General features: G+C 41.4%; 1 protein-coding gene across 5 annotated transcripts in view; it reads right to left on the reverse strand.

The window, feature by feature from the left end:
* Positions 1 to 12148, reverse strand: part of LOC137355462 (erlin-1-like) — a 29785-nt gene extending 17637 nt beyond the window's left edge. Inside the window, exons 1-5 of one of the 5 annotated variants that reach the window (XM_068020604.1) lie at positions 12055 to 12148; positions 6386 to 6508; positions 3602 to 3683; positions 2272 to 2318; positions 354 to 415 (exon numbers count right to left, since the gene is read on the reverse strand). In XM_068020604.1, coding sequence (XP_067876705.1) covers positions 354 to 415; positions 2272 to 2318; positions 3602 to 3683; positions 6386 to 6498 — 304 coding nt within the window. In that variant the 5' untranslated portion in view covers positions 6499 to 6508; positions 12055 to 12148. The other 4 variants (XM_068020606.1, XM_068020605.1, XM_068020608.1 and 1 more) reach the window with 4 other exon arrangements.
* Between the last annotated feature and the right edge of the window lie 8938 nt (positions 12149 to 21086).

Below are 21086 nucleotides of genomic sequence, written 5' to 3' on the forward strand. Positions count from 1 at the left end.
GATTAGATTCCGGATAAATCTCCCACCATGCACTTCAACCGCTACCTCAAAAAACACCCACCAGTTCAACAGTTAAATTTGTCAAGACAGAAATACTAAGAATACCAAGGGACATGGAGATAGAATGGTAAGGTGGAGTTGAATGGCTGAGTAGGCTCGAAGGGCCAAATGGCTTACTCCTGCTCCGATATCATATGCTCATTTGAAGTAACTTGTTCCAGAAGACAGGATGTGCCTTAAATGTTCTTATTTACTGCTTTCAAAAGGAAAAAGTTCCACGGAAGCAAGCCAAACTCTGAATTAACCATTGTGGCTGAAGTCTCAAAAACTATAAAGGCTCACCAAATGCTGACCTGCACTTGGAGCAAGGCTGTTTACCACTTCTATTCTGTCGAAATAGATCATGACACCACCACTAAAAAGAAAGCAAAAATGATAAGTATTTCTGAATAACATGGAAGACTTAAAACAGCTGAACCAAACAACCTCAAAGTTATGGCCTGCAAAATGTAATTTAAAAAAAAAAATTTTTGTCGACCAAGGAAAACACAATATTAAAAAAAAAAGCACCTGCATGAAAGACTCATCAGGTAAGCAACACAGGAGGGAAAAAGACACGGTTCGCTACACCTAATCCATTTCCCCTTACCTGCTCTAATCAACTGCAGCAATAAACAAGGTGAACACATCACATTTCTCAATTGTACCATACACTATCTGGGCAACATGCTTAGGATGGGAGCACAACTGCAGTCTGTTAAATGTGCCCATATTGTGAACCTCAGTACCACAAAAAAAATCAAGAATAGCAGAATATCAAGGGAGGGAGGAACTTAAAACAATCACTAGCACTACAGCACTGGTGGGGGGAGGCATGGATAGAGGATTTACCAACAGGAAACAAAGCGATAAATGAGGCATTTCCAGGCTGGCAAACCTCACTAGTGGGGTGCCAAAGGGAACTGTGTAGGGACCTCAACTATTTATAATCTCTATTGTTGACTTGGATGAAGGGACCAAGTGTATTGTAGCCAGATGTGTGGACGATACAAAGGAAAGCAAGTTGCGAGGGGGATAGAGTCCGCAAAGGGGTTATAGTTAGATCAAATGAGCGGGTAGAAATAGGAAAGCGCGAGAGCGACTGCAGAATGCTGCAGTTCAGAGGGATTGGGGTGTTCTCGTACATGAATCACAAAAAGTTAACATGCAGGTACAGCAAGTAATTAGGAAGGCAAATGGAATGTTGGCATTTATTGCAAGGGGGATAGAGTATAAAAGTAGGGAAGTCTCCCTACAACTGTGCAGGGCATTGGTGAAACCATATCCAGAAGACGGTGTACAGTTTTGGTCTCCTTATTTAAAAAAGGAGAGATATACTTGCATTGGAGGCAGTTCAGAGAAGGTTCACTAGGTTTATTCCTGGGTTGAAGGGGTTGTCTTATAAGGAAAGGTTGAGCTTATACTCATTGGACTTTAAAAGAAAGAGGTGATCTTATTGAAACACAAGAATTTGAGGGGGGTTCGATAGGGTAAATGCTGAGAGGATGTGGGGGCGGTAATTGGCCAGGTTGGATTTGCCCTGCTTTTGATGTATTGGACATACCTGGGCAATTTTCCAAATTGCCGGGTGGATGCCAGCGTTGTAGCTGTACTGGAACAGCTTAGTTAGGGGCGCGGCTAGTTCTAGAGCACAGGTCTTCAGTACTATTGCCGGAATGCTGTCACAGCCCATAGCCTTTGCAGTATCCAGTGCCTTCAGCTGTTTCTTGATATCACATGGATTGAATCAGATTGGCTAAAGACTGGAATCTGTGATACTGCAGACCTCAGGAGGAGTTAGAGATGCATCATCCAATCAGCACTTCTGGCTGAATATGGTTGCAAATGCTTCAGCCTGGTCTTTTGCACTGATGTGCTGGGCTCCCCCATCGTGGAGGATGGAGATATTTGCGGAGCCTCCTCCTCCTGTCAGTTGTTCAAGGCAGCTCACCATCACCTACTCAAGGGCAATTAGGGATGGCCAATAAATGCTGGCCCAGCCAGTGATGCCCACGTCCCACTAATGAATAAAAAACATTTACAATTGCAGTCAATGTACTAATGGCAAATATGAATAAGATTCCCAAGTTATGTAACCATAACCAAAAACTCAATTGTTTAAAAGGACTTATTAAATCTAAGACTTTTTCCTAGCTCTTTCCTGTAAATGTTATAACTGTAGGTAAGTAAACACAAAAGGAATCTCCCCATAAACCAAAAATGTTAACATACCTTGTTCCACAAGGCACATTTTTCACCTCATCTGTTTGCAAAGTTGTCTGAAACAAAAAAAATTAAATACTTTTTAAAATGTTCCATGCAATCTTCAAAATTCATATTGTGCGAGGGAGGAGAAAATACATAGTTCAGTGGGCAAAGACTTAAGACATGGATTTGTATTGCACTTCATCACATGGATGCAACTTAGATCTCCAGCACCTTTCCTCTGCTTACTGCTAGACTAGTTTCTATAAGCAATGGAGTTTTCTATGACCTGAAAACTTGGTCTTTATGGATACCACCCAAGTTTAAATTAAATCTCCTTTCTCTCCAACTGCTCAGCCACTCAACCCAAATTTAACCCCTTTCTGGGCAATATATGGGGTTCCGATCACCTCAGAAGGCAGAGTTTTAAACCACTGCAAGCAGACTAAACTTACTTGTACAGTCTTAATAAAATAAAAATGGCATAATCAGATATATTTCATACAAAACTGAATGCCTTTTTCCTCAATTATAACATTTTAAACCTCACTCAACAGGCTCAAGATTCCTTCAAGCTCTAAATATGAGAAAGTGTGCATTTGGAAAGTATGCTGAAAATCACGAACAAATAGGCCCAGATTTCATTTTTCTTCTACACACTAAATAGCTCAATCTACAGGCTTATGAAGGAATGGGCACTTAGGTGATGTACCAGAGGGCTACCAACACTCAAAATCACAGCCGAGCACTGGTCCTCAACGCAGGATGGGCAACAAATGTTGGCCTTGCCAGCAATGCTCATATCCCAAAAATGAATTTTTAAAAAAAAACCTCTTCCTCAACTCCACCAACAGCCAGCTCCAGAGCTCACTTCTGAATTCCTCCTTTCAGCAACTCCATCTTCCTCCCTACGTTCAAAAGACCTCGACAAGACTGTCCTCTTGACCATCATTTTTACCCACTCTTCAAACACCTCCTCTCACTTCTCCCAGTGCCCACTTGCTATCCACAGCCATATGAAGTGCTCTTAGATGTCCCTTTGAATGCAAATAACATAGCAGAAATGGAAGTACTTGCCATCACTGCCTTTGGATGGACAAGAAAACATGCAGCAATGGAGACAGTGCATTTTGACTAATCATTACAGTTGCTACAATGTCAATGGTCTTCTCAACAGATTTACAATAACTATGAAGGGCAATTCATTCATTGTCATACCTAAAAGGACTTAGGAAAAAAAATTCCAGAAAATTACAACAGCAGTACAATTCTAGTAGTTATTGTAGAATGTGAATCAGGCAAGTCACAACTGAATCCCACCTTGTATCTGTTGGCAATTTGAATAAGGATTGCTAACCTGAACAGATCTGAAGGTTGTAATGAATGGCATCATAATGTGGTAGCCTGGGAAACTTGGACTGGCCAACAAAGCACCACCTCTGAAGAGAGAAATAATTTACAGCAAAAATTTAACCCAAACAGCACACAAAAATTGATCATGTAAGTAATGTTGATATGAGCCATATATGCAGCATACAGCAGGTTGACCCCTGAATTTCAGTTCAGTACAAAGTTTAACTTAGAAAAAAGTTACAAATATTTACATTTTAGAAATATGCCATTTGACCCAATAGGTCTATGCTCCACACAAGCTTCTTCCCACCTTAATTCATCTCACCCAGACTGTGTCAACCATGACTCAGTTGGTAGCAGTGAGACGGTTATAGATTCAAGTCCCACTCCAGGACTTTATCACAAAAATCAAGGCTGACACTCCAGTGCAGTACTGCCTTCTTAGGTGGACATAAAAGATCCCATGCCACTATTTCAAAGAACAGGGTAGTTAGCCCTGGTGTTCTGGCCAATCAACATCACAAAAACAGATCATCTGGTTATCAACATGTTGCTGTTTGTGGGCATTTGCTGTGCCTAAATGGGCCGTTGCATTTCCTAACACTGTGACTACACTTCAAACAAAAGTACTTCATTGGCTGCAAAGCACTTTGAGACATCCAACAGAAGTGAAAGGTGCTATATAAATGCATGCCTTTCTTTTCACCCCATCAATATATTTTGATGCAATAACTACTGCAAGAAAGGCAGTATTAAATTGGTACATTTCCTCCTTGGGTAGCTTTCAGGAGCTATTTTACATAACTGCAACTACGGGTATTTACCCTTTAAAAGGTAGAAGTGGCATAAATTTCAAACTGTACATAAAATATTAAGGTGTGTCAGCTTGTGTAATTTTCCCCTACAGTGCAGGGGTGGGCAACCAAAGCACAAATGGCAGAAAAAAATTATAAACTGACAGAAGGGCACAAGTTTTATATATAGTGTATATGATCTTGCTTAGCAATATTCCAACCATCAACAGTTGTACAATGCAACAAATTGAGATCCTTGGTTTCAAAAATTTTTGTTGAAATGTGGATTGTACGCATTTGCACACATCACTTTCCATCTGTCTCCCAATCTCTTTTTCATTACCTTGCTCAATCATTTTCCTGCTCCCTCGGATTCTTACTTCTCTCCCCTTTGAACTCCTTCACCTTCTCTTCCGTTCCTCTTTTGCATCACTTCTCCCCTCAACCCCTCTCACTTCCTTGCAATTTTCTCTCATTCCTCTTTTGCCTTTGAACTCCATCTTCCCTCTTTTCCTGCTCTGCTTCCTTTTTTCTAATTCACTTTTTCAAACACAAAGTTGAAAGATCACTTTGTAGTAACCATTTTATTTTTCTGCTTCAAGGAAGCAGAGTTTTATGAAAGCTTAATGAGTTTTGCAATAGAATTTTAAAAAGATATAGATCAATAAATGCAATAAGCATATGGATCAATAAATGAATCATTTCACAATAAAATGCATAAGCTCAAAGTATGCCTGAAAACTAACTATGCCCCCCTGTCCAATCAACTGGGCACATTTTCTCATGTTATAAATTGACTTCTAGAGCAAATAAAAAATAAAGCTGTGCACTTAAAAGCCATGCAAGGCATGAGTATTTATACAGCAGCTTACATCACTGCTAGTATCAACAACCAACTGCAAGCTCGAACATGCTGGCCACTATTATAATCAACTTTCGACCGTTAATAAGCCAGGCATATCATGCAATGGCAAAGAACTTTTCATTTTGAAAAGGAGGGAAGAACATGTCAGAAAGGGTAGTTGAAACAAAAAGGAACTGTGCTGTGTTCCTCAGGGTACAGGTTAGTCACCAGGAATTTTCCAGACACATGCACTTAAGCAATCCGAATGATGCTTTGTAATGTTAAAAATAAAGCAAAGAAGTAATAATTGATGATTAAAGTGCTTGCAAATATATTCATATTGACTGAGTGTAACCTAAAGGAGGGGGACCTTAAACAGCCAACTGTAACACTTTACAGGGTGAAAGAGAACTATTTTGGGAAGAAACTTGGCACTTGAACTTCAAGCATACAGCATTTAAGTAGAACCAACCACAAGATTCTCTCCTGGTAATGTATATGGTATTATAGCTGCAAATTGTTAAAATGCAGGTCTGACAAGTCTTCAAATAAATCACGCCGCTTCATGAACAAAAGTAATTGACAACTGCACATCATTAAGTGACTTTATGGAATCAGTGACAGCATCCCAGTTGTTCAAGAAGTGGATTAGGAAACCATTCTTCATGTGGCACAGTGCTCCAGGAACAAATTAGGTGCTCAACTTATCAGCCAGCCTTAACAGAGGATCACCCAACGAAGTAGACCACAAGCTGTGGAGAAATGCAGGGAAAAAATATTCTGAAGAGTCCACAACCTCTACATGAACTTGTCCATTCTCTCCACAGTGGCTGAACTACTGTCTTTCTCCTGCATTGTCTCTTGGTTTCAGATTTCCAGCACCTGCAGTTTCTCTCTCGCTCGCTCTCTCCCCTCCGCCCCCTCCCCCAACAATTATACAAAAACTTCTCACTACTGAAATTCACAAATAGGCTCAACAACACATTCTGAAATTTGTCTGTAAAACTTACCAAAGAAAATTCAGACTGCCTAATTGTTGGCAAGACTTGCATAGTAAAATTTAGATAAGTTGGTCTCCTTGCACTTTTTATTTTGTAATCTGTATGCTGCAAATCCTCAAGTGCGCTTCCACTAAGAAAAATGTTAATACCTGTAGTAAATGCCGAGATGCCCCTCTTCAATCTTGTGTATGGAAGAATAAAGGAAGAAAGCTACCACTCCAGTTAATGCAGCAACAACAGCTCTAACGTGAGTCATGGTCATCCTGCCTTATCTGCAAGAAAGGGGATGGAACAGATGATGAAGCAGGGCTTCATTGAAACAAATATTACACAATCATAATCTGAAGTTCAACTTAGCATTTACTCCTCCAAAGATGAAGGCACAATATATCCAGAAATTACCATGCACTGGAAAAGTAATTTTATACCACAATTTTGTAACATTGGAACGGCTGAAGCAGGATTCTGACATCTGATTAATTAGCAACATGTTTAGCGAAACTTACAAATGGCAATTACACATGTACATATGCAGCATCTTTAAATTTAAGCAGCAGAATCGTATGCTTAACCATCTCAAAACTAAACATTTACCCAATTTTTGAACTTCAATTTCTCAGCAACATCACATTTTTCCACCCTTTTTCCTTTTTGAACCAGCTCCAGTTTCAGGAACCCAAGGTTTATTTTTGAGTAGGCCAATTACATGGAGTCAATTTCAAACCCAACTTTCTGGTTCCTCAGTTTTCAAGTACAAGAGTGCAATATTTGTAAATATCAGTAAAGTGATGGAAGGTGTCATTGACAGTGCTAACAAGCAGCACTTGCTAAGCAATAACCTGCTCAGTGACGATCAGTTTGGGTTCCGCCAGGGTCACTCAGCTCCTGACCTCATTGCGGCCTTGGTTCAAACATAAGACAAAAAAAAGAGCTGAACTCAAGAGGCGAGGTGAGAGTGACTGCCCTTGACATCGAGGCAGCATTTGACCAAGTATGGCATCAAGGAGCCCTAGAAAAACTGAGGTCAATGGGAATCAGAGGGAGAACTCTCCACTGGTTGGAGTCATACCTAGCACAAAGGAAAATGGTTGTGGTCGTTGGTGGTAAATCATCTCAGCTCCAGGAGTTCCTCAGGGTAGTGTCCTCAGCTGCTTCATCAATAACCTTCCCTCCATCATAAGGTCAGAAGTGGGGATGTTCGCTGATGATTGCACAATGTTCAGCACCATCCACGACTCCTCAGATACTGAAGTAGCCCATGTAGAAATACAGCAAGACCTGGACAACAACCAGGCTTGAGCTGATATGTGGCAAGTAACATTCGCACCACACAAGTGCCAGGCAATGATTATCGCCAACGAGAGAATCTAACCATCTCCCCTTGACATTCAATGGCATTACAATCGCTGAATCCCCCATTATCAACATCCTAGGTGCTACCATTGACCAGAAACTGAACTGGAGTAGCCATATAAATACCATGGCTACAGGAGCAAGTCAGAGGCTAGGAATTCTGCGGCGAGTAACTCACCACCTGACACCCCAAAGCCTGCCTGCCATCGACAAGGCACAAGTCAGGAGTATGATGGAATACTCTCCACTTGCCTGGATGGGTGCAGCTCCAACAACACTCAAGAAGCTCGACACCATCCAGGACAAAGCAGCCAGCTTGATTGGCACCCCACCCACAAACATTCACTCGCTCCAACACAGACACAGTGGCAGCAGTGTGTACCATCTGCAAGATGCACTGCAGCACCTTCCAAACCCGCAACCTCTACAACAGAGAAGGACAAGGGCAGCAAATGCAAGGGAGCACCACCATCTGCAAGTTCCCCTCCAAGCCACACACCATCCTGACTTGGAACTATATCGCTGTTCCTTCACTGTCGTTGGGTCAAATTCATGGAACTCCCTTCCTAACAGCACTGTGGGTGTACCTACCCCAAATGGACTGCAGTGGTTCAAGAAGGCAGCTCACCACCACCTTCCCAATGGCAATTAGGGATGGCCAATAAATGCTGGCCTAGCCAGCGATGCCCGAATCCCTTGAACGAATAAACAAAAAATTCACTCGACAATGAAATCTAAGCATGGTATAAGAGGATAATAAAAAGGATTCTATCGCAGCAAAAATTACCCGCAAGTTACTTACACCAAAGTAAAAACTATATAGGACAAGATGGTTTTACTAGTTTCTTATATGCTGAACCTAGCCATAAACTATTACATTTGAAGAAACAGTGCAGAAATCATACATGCAGCAGTAAATCATTTAAAACATTACTTTTCCCATCAGTTAAAAACAATAGACAGTGCCAAAGACCACGAGATTGAGAATTTATGCCCATTATAAAATAACTCTCATCTTAGTCCAAGCATCATTTGTATTATCAAATGTCTATGTATACACTTTTAAAATAGTGCTTTCCCCAAGCAAGAAGCAGCTCCAGAAAATAAATCAAACAACCAACTCAATTGGCACATTGCTCGAGTCACGCATTCTTAAATCGTCATTCCTTAATTCACTATCCTAATATACTAAATTTACTTATAGCACGCACCCTGATATTTAAAGTTCTAAAACTTATAATTAGAGTCCTATGTCTTCCAGCAGCATTTCACAACCCTGGTCCAGTGTTGGTGTTGGGAACAAGTAGGACATCATTCGCAAGTTAAACACAGAAAGAAACCAAATATTACAGGCCAAAAAGATTATCCAATCTCTAAAAGGTCACAAGCATAATAGAGGTTGTGGCTTGCAAAATGGCTGTTGAGAAATAGCTCAAGGAATAGCATTCTACATTCATTCAAATACAGTATGGACTAAAATGTACTTGCAGCTATTTTCTAACCAATCAAAATCATACATGTTAGAGTAGCCACAAAAATGCCAATCTGAAGCAAGCAATTTGGTCAAGAATTTCTGTGAACAAAGTTGTATGCAAATACTGTCAGAGATTGTATGGAGAATTTCTAATTGGAAGCTTTTTTTTGGCTTTCGGTTATCTTGTACTCTATCCAATGATTGATCGCTCTCCATACTTTACAAACAGTCTTCCTTTTCCATTTCCCCAGAGTATTTTTATTTGCTCTGTCCCTCTTGCAGATGTTTTGATTAATTATGCTATGGCATCATCAAATAGTTCAAAGAAAGCTATCGCTGAGTGTCAGAAACCAAATATCAAGAGACAGCTTCCTCTAGTGAGCTCCCTAACCATGGAGGAAACTGCACTGCACTACATTAAAAGGCTCAATCATTCCCACTTCAGCACTCTCTCTATGGGCATGTTTGAAAATTCTATGCCTCCCATGTGCCCTCCCCTCACCCACCCACCATTTCATCATCCTGGGCTAGCCATGTTTCTGCATTTCCACATGAACCTAGTTCAACCATTATCTTGAATGACAGATATACATATATAGATGTTTGTCTTTAATCCCGCTCTTACGACAGTGACACTAAACCAATTTCCACACACTGTTCGCCTACATTTGTACCATCCTTAGCTTCCTCTTTCCTTTAGCGCATTAAAAAAAGGTCAACAAAGTTCAAAACCATTTTTCTCCAAGGACCAGTGAATGCAGGAAAGCCACTTGCCAGCAGCTGACATGACTCAAAGGAACTGCCCTCCAGGTCTAGGTGCCATCTGTTTGCAGAAGTTGCAGTGTTTGGTTTCAAACTTTCACTGACAGAGGGAGTACCACAGAGTTGATAAACCTCACTCTGGTTGTCTGCTCATATTATCTCAAGGTTTTATCATATTGACACTGGTTCAGTTTGGATTCTGATACAGCAGATTGAATGAGCCAAATATCAGTACATACGACACTAAACCTGGCTTCCTTATCCCCTCCACCACAAAAATTTAAGTTTAATTGGAGCCTAATCAACTAACTATACTTATTACCAGCCTCTGAATGTCTTTAATGCAGCCTACTAGAGTTTCTAATGTAGATCAATGACTTGAAATCAGGAACCCAATGCAAATTAGACAAATTTGCAGTTGATACTAAGCCAAGTGTGTTAGTGAACTAGGAAATAGCAGTTCAAATTACAGAAAGAACTAAATAAAATAGCTAGGTGGACAGAACAAAGACAGATTAAATTTTATAGAAATGTGAAGTGCAACACTTAAGAAAAACTGGAAAACACTTGTACACCAGGATTGGTTAAAATGGACCTTTGTACACTATGCAAAAAATGGCAGAGTGCCAATAGTTCAAAAGTATTCCATTGCTTGTAAAGTACTTTGGAATATCATGAAGTTCTGAAGGTGCTAATTAACTCCAAGTCTATTTTTCATTTAAAGTGTAGCCATAAGACACACAGCAGCCAATTAGCATACAGCAAGATCCCAAAAAACCAAAGCGAAAATGATCAAATAAACTTGTTTTGCCGATGTCAGTTGAGGCTTAAATATAGGCCGCAAGAAATAGCGCCGTGGGATCTTTCATATGCTCTGAATTATTCAGCCAAAATAATAAACAAGTGAGGAAATGTGATTACACTGTACAGTGCTCTGGTCAGAGCACAGCTCAAGAACTGTGCCCAGTTCTGGTTACAGAAACATTCATGCCCTGGAGACGGTGCACAAGTCTTAAGAATTCTCAGTTATGAAGAAATTTGAGCTTTTCAGCCTTGAAAGTAGAGGGAGAGAGGGATTTTACAGAAGGTATAAAAGTTTGCAACAGTGCAGAGAATTAAATTGCAAGAGTAGGACAATGGGTCAAGGTTTAAACTAGCAAAAGGCAATTTCAGGACATCAGAAAGCAAACAACATATGGAACAGACTCTCAAATCGATGCAGATTATTAACTTGCCTCCTAGTATCTACCATCATCTCTCTGGAGCTCTTCTAGCAATCTCATTAGCAAACTTATAGTTGTATTTCTGTATATCCCATGTACTTGCAACTGGATTTTTAAAACTTGTTCAAAACCCTCAAGTGGCAGATATTTACTTTCTGTTTATCTCTTTGTGGATGTTTTGATATGTTGCTAATTGCAAAGTGCCCCCAAAAGCACCAAAGAAAAACTGAAAACTTTTAACAGTTGGTAAACTTGCATTTATAATTTAAGCACTTGACACCAAGTAGGGGAGGTGACTGAAGCATTGAAAAGGGGCTTGATAGGATTGTTTCGGAAAGTTTAGGAAGTGAACTCAGGAGGAAAGAGATAATTTATTACACCAACGTTAGAACGGAGGAGACACACAAAAGTCAAGACCGGATAAAACTGCAACAGTCGGATGGAGTGAAGCCTGGGAGGAGTTTTAAAAAGCGGAGACAGTCATTTAGAAGTCTATATGCTTAATTAATATGGAATGGGGCGATCAGCGATAACAAGGGTGCTGACTCTGCAGGATAAGGGCCAGAGTTCTGGGGGAGTTGGAGTTTGTTTAGGGTGGAGCTAGGAAAGCCTTAGGCGAGAGAGATTTCGGGCTGGAGATAAAGACACAGAGCAGGAAATTAACACAATTATGGGGATTTAAACAGTTTGAACAGAAACAACAATAACATTTAAACATAGTTTCACAGGCAAATCAACATTGTATTGGGGGAAAATGCACCCACTCGGTTGCAACAGTTTAAATTTATAAAAATATACTTTTCCTGCGGCAAGAAAGTTTTAAAATAAAATGTTTTTTTTTAAATTGCAAACCGACTCGAAGCGAAACGGGCGGGTTCAGCAGTGAAGCGGCCCCGAGGCGCCTGGTGGGCCTGGGCCGGGTCTGGAGCCGGGGCCTCACTCACTGGGTCCAGGGACCAGAACCGGCAGCTCCCGCCCGGCTCAAGCCTCAAACACCGATACTCACCCCCGCCCCAATCCGGTCTACTGCCACCGACACAACAACAGCTTCTGCAAAAAACACCACACACCCTCCCTTCCCCAGCACCTTCACTACCGGGTCAAAGCACCACCGCTCCTTAAAGGGGAGGTCCCAGCAATTTCTTTTAATTGCTCTGCCGATAAATATTTCTGACCTCCACTCCCAGGAAAGTCTTTAGAGGAACTGATTAGTATTCTGGGCTCACCATTTCTGACCAATTGCCCCCATAATTTTGGGATTAAAAAAAAATAGCTCATTACTTCTAACAATCCGATACTCCAACGCAACATCTGTCAGAAACCAAAGGAATGTTTAAATATATAATCTTTCAAAGTTGCACATGAATGTTGTACAGAAAGTGGAAGCTGTTAATCCACAAGGAAAAACGTAACCTGGCTGGGAATGAAATGATCATGTATTGTGAAGTATCACAAGGGCATTTAACTATTCCTCAATCAATATCACTGAAACAAATTATCTGGTCATTACCATATTGCTGTCTGTGGGAGCTTGATCTGCACAAATTCGTTGGTGTTTCCTACATTCCAGCAGTGGCTGTACTTAAAAAGTACTCCATTGGTTGTACAGGGCTTTAGGAAGTCCTGAGGTCACGAAGGATGCTAGGGGCGACGCAGTGGTTAGCACCGCAGCCTCACAGCTCCAGTGACCTGGGTTCAATTCCGGGTACTGCCTGTGCGGAGTTTGCAAGTTCTCCCTGTGTCTGCGTGGGTTTCCTCCCACATGCCAAAGACTTGCAGGTTGATAGGTAAATTGGCCATTATAAATTGTCCCTAGTATAGGTAGGTGGTAGGGAAAATATAGGGACAGGTGGGGATGTGGTAGGAATATGGAATTAGTGTAAGATTAGTATAAATGGGTGGTTGATGGTCGGCACAGACTCGGTGGGCCGGAGGGCCTGTTTCAGTACTGTATCTCTAAACTAAGTCTTTATTTCTTAGCGCGTTATGTGCTTCAGCTGAGATATGTTAGTGCTAGGAAATGTACTCTTCTACCCAGTGTCAGCATCAAGCAGTCCTGGGTCACATATAACACAGCCAGATACAAAGTAAAATTTCCTCTACTCTGTCCCAATTACATACCTCACCGACAAAGGCACTGTTCATACTATATTAAACGCTGCAGCTATTTTGGGTAGATTCAGCTGTTCCTACTTTATTAAAATACAATTACTTTGGCTACTTAATTCCCTATCGTTGGTATTGGGTTACAGTTTGCACTACTGGATTGCAGCAGCAAACATAGCTGGAAAGAGAAGAGCAATGAACCTCAGCATGCAAACTGAAGAAGATGGATGAGCTGTAAAAATGTATTTCAAAATATTAATTAACTCTCCATCATCTGTCTCAACCCCGACACTGCCTCTATGTGTCTGACTGCTTGCCCAGTTATGGATGAACAGCAATTTCCACCAAAGCCCTGAGCCATTATCTTCATCATCTACCACAGACTTCATACTCTTGCCACTGATTCCATCCCTCTCCCCATCGCAATCTTAGTTGAACTAGGCTGTTTGCAACCTTAACAACCTATTCAAACCCGAGCTGAGATTCTGACTCTATATCCTTCTATGAGAGTTGACTTACACCATCTTACATCTATTTGTATGATAATGTAACCCAGGGAATTAACAATCTAAACTACTTGCAACCTGAACTGGAATTGTATACCCCAAGCATGTTTTCTTCTTCATTCCTTCTTGAGGAGGATTGAGCATACATTTGGTGAGATGAGGCCTGAAAAAATAAGTTGTGTAACTTCAAAATAAGATAAAAACAAAGACTAACAGTTATGATTGTAACTCAAACAATACAAGGGGTAATGATACGAAATGAAGAACATGACATGCTTCCCCACATCAGTGGGTTGTGTTACTTGACTTAAACAAGATGTCTTCTAACTAATGCCCCAGTACTTTTGGCTTTCTGAGCCTTAAGCTTTTGCTGCTGAATTTTTTAAATCCTGCCTGCACCCCGCACCCTCCCCCACCTTCTTGTTTCAAAGTGCCTCTATATTTTATTCTCCCACAGACCAGCATGGGACAAAAGATTTAATGCAACAGGTATGAGGTATTTTTAGTTATTAAAGCTAATTAATTGTTTATTGTTTACAATTTGGGAAAAACTAACATTTTACATAACAACCATCATTCATCTCTGTGCTTTAAGATTTGTGAAAATACACTGCTTTAAAAACACACCATTAAAAGCCACTTTTTCTGAAATCCTTTTTTACAGAAGGTGGAAGAGTGGTTAAAAATGCCATAATATGACATGGGCTACTGAGTAAAGCTCCCTCTACACTGTCCCATCAAACACTCCCAGGACAGGTACAGCACGTGGTTAGATACAGAGTAAAGCTCCCTCTACACTGTCCCTATCAAAATAAAAAACGGGTTAGATACAGAGTAAAGCTCCCTCTACATTATCCCATCCCAAAAAAAGTGACATGGGCATATAAAAAATAACTTGAAAGAAAACCATACAGTACAATGAAAAATGGGGAATGGGCAGCACAACTGAAGTTAGTGATAATAGCAGTACTGCCAGGAGTTTGAAAAAAAAAGGTAGATCAGAGAAGGATCCTGATGAAATGTTGTCCTGAGCACTGTGGAAAATGATGGATTGGATCTGTGTTGCATCTGTGAGTGTTGTGGGGTTGGGTTGGGTTGGCAGGAAGTCTCCGGGTACCGACTTTCAGGCCAGAAATGAAGTAGGACCAAAAGAAGTTATTGAATTTTTTAAGAAACTGTGTGGAGTGTGAATAGTATAAAGCATTTTTATATTATATTTGATAGGTTACCCAAAAATAAATGGCTTACAGTGCTCGTTCACCGGCTAACAGTTAGTGAATAGAATTGGAAGATAGACCAAGGAGGAACTTAGTCATAACAGACCAATGGAAATTAATATTTTAAAAATGGTAAAAATCATATGACAGAAAATTATGAGAAAGGTAGTGAGTTGAAAGGTACCAAAAAAGTGTGTGGTAGATTGCAAAATCTTTACAATGTTACACATATAGTGCAGACAAATATACAATCTCTCCACTCACTTACATTGTTAATTACAATTAAACACAGCAGTATTTCACCTTTTGCAGCTTTGTATGACCAATAAATTATAGCACTCTCAGCTGAGAGTCAGAGGTTGAGTTCAAGCTTCCTCTCCTAAACAAATCCCACCCCCCAGAATCCCAGTATCTACAACAGATTTGCACTTTATTGAGACATTGAGAGACTGTTGCATTGTCATACTTGCTGTCCACGAGATGTTTGTAACAGTTGACTCAGAAGTCAACTCAAAGGCAAGACATTAATTAATCTGTTTTTTCTTTCACGTGTTTATGATCCTGCTGTGCATTTCCAGCAGTTTATTATTTTAGTCAAAATGTTTGCTAAGACTGTCCCACTTTTGTATCACACTCAAATGACTGTAAAAGAGTTTTGTGGACTATTAACAAAGTTGGGCCGATGGCAGTACCCATTTACAGGGAGACTATATACCACTTGGTACGGTGGTGAGCTACACTGTGTGGAGCTACCATTGATAAGACTGTCTATTAGGAACTAAATTTGAGATGGGTTTGTGTTATGGATAAATGCCAACTGTGGACTAAATTGAGACCTTTAGAGCTCTATTGGGACTTAACAGTTATCATAAAGGGTTGCCTCTTTGTTCTTTAGGTATAATTTGGGTTTCTAAAGTTGAGGGAAAGCAACTGACAATATTGCACTCCATTGTAAATCACAAAAGAAGTGTTACTTCTTGTCACTTTTCCACTAATACTACAAAGAACCACCACAAGGTGCAAAGTTTTGGATAAGTTGTGAAGGAGGAAGGGAGAAAATCATCAATATCTCCAACTATACCAATATCTTTCAACCTTTATGTACCATGGAATCATAGAATTGTTACAGCACAGGAGGAGTCCATTCAGCCTGTCATGTTTATGCCAGCTCTCTGCAAGAGCAACCCACCTAATCCCAATCCCCCATTTTCCCCATTGCCTGCAAATTTTTTCACTTCAGATAATTATCCAGTTCTCTTTTGAAGGCCTTGATTGAATCTGCCTCCACCACAGGCAGTGCATTCCAGATCCGAATCACTTGCTGCGTAAAAATGTTTTTCCTCAGGTCGTTGTTAATTTTTTTGACAATCAACTTAAATCGCTGTCCTCTGGTTCGGGATCCTTCAGCCAATGGGAACATCCCCTATCCACTCTGTCCAGACCCCTCTTGATTTTGAATACCTCTATCAAACCTCCTTCGGTTTGTCATAACTTTTTAATATATTATGTTCAGATTTTCTGCCATGTGCTTTTCTGGTCTTTAGCTGCAAAGAACTGATAGCCTAATTACTACGCTGTCAAAATCGACTTCAATTCAAACAACTAGTATTTTGTTCACAATTTGTTGCAAGTGCATCTTTCCCTTATGGTAACTTTTCTCTTCTTGTTTCTTACTCTCATTCTTTGTTTATCCTGACTTTCTATCTTTCTCTTTGTGCATGCTTCTCACATGGTCAGCCACGCAACCCTCAGACTTTCCCCAAGACTTCTCTGCCTGGCACTGCTTCACTTTCTTTTCCTATTTCTCCCCTTCTATGCCTCTCTCACATTTCTCCACCTTCTTCATTGTAAGATTGTGTGTCTATTTTTACCATCTTCCATGGCAGCCTCAAACCGATTTAGTCATAAAAATGACCATGATTTTCCATGTGTACAAAGCCACATCTTGTTGCTTGGACAGCAACCAAATCGTCAAACTCCCTTTAAAAACGTCCAACCATTACACACACATTTCAGAGGGAAATCATATATCAAGAAATCACTTCAGTCACCATTATGGCAGCATCTCCAACATCATCAGACGTCAGCATATGATAGACAGAGCAAAGCGATCCATAACCAACGATCAGATCTAGGCTCTGCAGTCCTGCCACATCCAGTCATGAATAGTGGTGGACAATTAAACAACTAGCTGGTGGAGGTGGCCACAAATACCCCATCCACAATAATGGCGGAGCCCAGCACATTAGTGCAAAAGATAAGGCTGAAGCATTTGCAACAATCTTCAGCCAGAGGTGCCGAGTTAATGATCCATCTCGGCCTCCTCCTGAAGTCCCCAGCATCACAGATGCCAGTCTTCAGCCAATTTGATTCACTCCGCATGATATCAAGAAACAACTGAAGGCACTGGATACTGCAAAGGCTATGGGCCCTGACAATATTCCAGCAATAGTACTGAAGACTTGTGCTCCAGAACTTGCCGCGCCCCTAGCCAAGCTGTTGCAATACAGCTACAACATTGGCATCTACCTGGCAATGTGGAAAATTGCCTGAGTATGTCCTGTACATAAAAAGCAGGACATGTCCAACCTGGCCAATTACCGCCCCATCAGTCTACTCTCAATCATCAGTAACGTGATGGATGGTGTCATCGACAGTGCTATCAAGCGGCACTTGCTTAGCAATTACCTGCACGGTGATGCTCAGTTTGGGTTCCACCAGAGCCAGTCAGCTCCTGACCTCATTACAGCCTTGGTTCAAACATGGACAAAAGAGCTGAACTCAAGAGGTGAGGTGAGAGTGACTGTCCTTAACCACAAGGCAGCATTTGACCAAGTATGGCATCAAGGAGCCCTAGTAAAACTGAGGTCAATGGGAATCAGGGGGAAAACCCTCCGCTGGTTGGAATCATACCTAGCACAAACGAAAATGGTTGTGGTTGTTGGAGGTCAATCATCTCAGCTTCAGGACATCACTGCAGGAGTTCTTCAGGGCAGTGTCTTAGGCACAACCATCTTCAGCTGCTTCAGTCATAACGTCAGAAGTACGGATGTTCGCTGATGATTGCACAATGTCCAGCACCATTTGCAACTCCTCGGATACTGAAGCAGTCCGTGTTGAAATGCAGCAAGACCTGGACAATATCCAGGCTAGGGCTGATAAATGGCAAGTAACATACGCGCCACACAAGTGCCAGGCAATGACCATCTCCAACAAGAGAGAAACTAACCATCTCCCCTTGACATTCAATGGCATTACCATTGCTGAATCCCCCACTATCAACATTCTGGGGGTTACCGATGACCAGAAACTGGAGTAGCCACATAAATAACATGGCTACAAGAGTAGGTCAGAGGCTAGGAATCCTGCGGCGAGTAACTCACCTTCTGATTCCCCAAAGCCTGTCCATCTACAAGGCACAAGTCAGGAGTGTGATGGAATACTCTCCACTTGCCTGGATGGGTGCAGCTCCAATAACACTCAAGAAGCTCGATACCATCCAGGACAAAGCAGTCTGCTTGATTGCCACCCCATGCACAAACATTCACTCCCTCCACCACCGATGCACAGCGGCAGAAGTTTGTACCATCTACAAGATACACTGCAGGAATGCACCAAGGCTCCTTAGACAGCACCTTCCAAACCAGCGATCTCTGCATGGGAACACCACCATCTGCAAGTTCCCCTCCTAGCCACACACCATCCTGACTTGGAACTGTATCATTCCTTCGCTATCGCTGGCTCAAAATCCTGAAACTCCCTTCGTAACAGCACTGTGGGTGTACCTACCCAACATGGACTGTAGCGGTTCAAGAAGGCAGCTCACCACCACCTTCTCAAAGGAAATTAGGGATGGGCAATAAATGCTGGCCTAGCCAGCAATGCCCACATCCCACGAATGAATTAAAAAATCTGACTGTTTTGGCATTTGATTTTTTTTCTTGAAAATCTGGAGTTGTGTTTGACGGGAGATCCAGTGTCCATCCTGATCCTACCAGATACATTAGAAACCCCACAGATTGGCATAGTTTCCTGGTCTCAATGCTAATTGTAAGATATATAAAGTGAGAACATTTTGTACCAGCTAATTACACAACAGTACCTGATCAAAAAAGCCAGAAGGGATATTAATCTGTAGAATTTCTAACTGAACCAATTGATGATGGTCCCATAACTGACACCAGCTTACCTGCTTTCTGCTGAATGTTGGCACGCAAATACTTGCACAAACATACCTACATCAAATCAAAAGATCTTTAAGATGTTCACTAGCTTTGAAACACATTAAAGACGAGTGGTAACTACATTTCATTATGCAAAACGGGCACAAATTAAGCAAAAGCAATAGCATAAATGTCTACTATTTTGCAAAGATTAACCCCACAAAATGACAATGAAATGGTCTCCTGTGGCAGAGGCTGAAAAGGAAAAAGCATCTGAACAGTGTAGGAGGCTAAGGACAGAGACATCAGAGTGGGGCAGAGAATTAAAATGGCAAGCAACCAGAAGTTCAGGGTCACGTTTGCAGACTGAAGGGAGGTGTTTGGTCTCCCCGTTGTAGAAGAGACCACACCATGAGCAGCAAACACAGTACACTAAATTGAAGGAAGTAAAACTAAACCAATGTTTCACTTGAAAAGTATTTGGGGCCCTGGATTGTGGGGAGGAGGTGAAAGTGCAGGTTGTTGCACCTCCATTCACATGGGAAGGTGCCTTGGGGAGGGGAGGTGGTCTTGGGGTGAAGGAGGAATGGACCACATTGTTGTGCAGAGAATGGTACCTTTAGAATACTGAAAATGGAGGGGAAGATGTGTTTGGTGGCAACATTGTGCTGGAGGTGGCAGTAATAGTCGAGGATGAGGCCAGTGGGGTGGAAGGTGAGGACAAGGGGAACCCTATCACGGTTCTGGGAGGGACGGTAAGCAGTGAGGGCAGAAGTGTGGGAAATGAGACTGAGATGGTCAAGGGCTTAGTCAAGGATAGTGGAGGGGAATCCTTGCTTGAGGAAAAAGACAGATCAGAAGCATTGGTGTGGAAGGTGGCACCATCAGAACAGGTGCAACAGAGACAGAGAAACTGGGAGAATGAAATAGAGTCCTTACAGAAAACGGGGCATAACGAAAGGTTCCCAACCTGAAATATTAACCTGTTTATCTCTCCACCGGTGCTATCTAACCTGAGTACTTACAGCATTTTCTGTTTATGCTGCAGATGTCCAGCATCCACAGTATTTTTCCTTTAGATTTAATTTGAAGATGAGTATTCATAATCCATCAATACTCAGTCAAGGAAGAAATGTTTCATGCAGTTAAAATTATTAAGCATATCGCAACTGTCATGAAAGATACACAACTGGTTCACTAATGTCCTTCAGGAAAGGAATCTGTCACTTCTTCCTGATCAGGTCTATGTGTGACTCTAGTCCTATAACTATGTAGTTGATTCAAAATGGCCACATGAGATGGCTGATCAAACCACTCAGTTATCAGGAAAACTAGGGAAGTGGAAGAGGTGCATCCCCCATACCTCAAGAACAAATTTTAAAATTAAAAAAATATTAAAAGTTTTCTCATTGGGATTTCTATTACAGAAAACAAAGGGAAAAGTCTCACAGTGAGGGTTGGAGCTGACTCGCTGGTATTTTCATACACATCTTAAAATTAGTCAACTGACAATTGTTTTACAGACAAACAAGACATCATTAGAAATGGTCTGAATAGAAGCATGATCTGCTGCTGAAATCCTCACCATTGTTTCTGTAGACGTGATTATTCCAATGCACTCCTGCCTGGCCTCGCACATTCTACCAACCGTAAACATAAGATCATCCAAAACTCAGCAGCCAAAGTCCGAACTCACAAGTCCAGTTCACCCATACCCCTGTTCTCGCTGACCGACATTGGCTCCTGGTTAAGCAACGTCTTTATTTTAAGATCCTTATCCTGGGTTTTCAAATCCCATCATGGCCTTGCCATTCCCTATCTCTGTAACCTCCTCCAGTCTTACAACCTTCAGACATCTCTGCGCTTCTCCAATTCTGGCCTCTTGAGCTTCCCTGATTTTAATCGCTCCACCAGCGTTGACCGTGCCTTCAGCTGCTAAATCCGTAAAGTTCTGCAATTCCCTCCCCAAACCTCTATGCCTTTAAGATGCTCCTTAAAATCTACCTATTTGAACAAGCTTTTGGTAATCTGCCCAAATATCTCCTT

Source organism: Heterodontus francisci, chromosome 42, assembly GCF_036365525.1.
Source record: "Heterodontus francisci isolate sHetFra1 chromosome 42, sHetFra1.hap1, whole genome shotgun sequence".
Classification (NCBI taxonomy): domain Eukaryota; kingdom Metazoa; phylum Chordata; class Chondrichthyes; order Heterodontiformes; family Heterodontidae; genus Heterodontus; species Heterodontus francisci.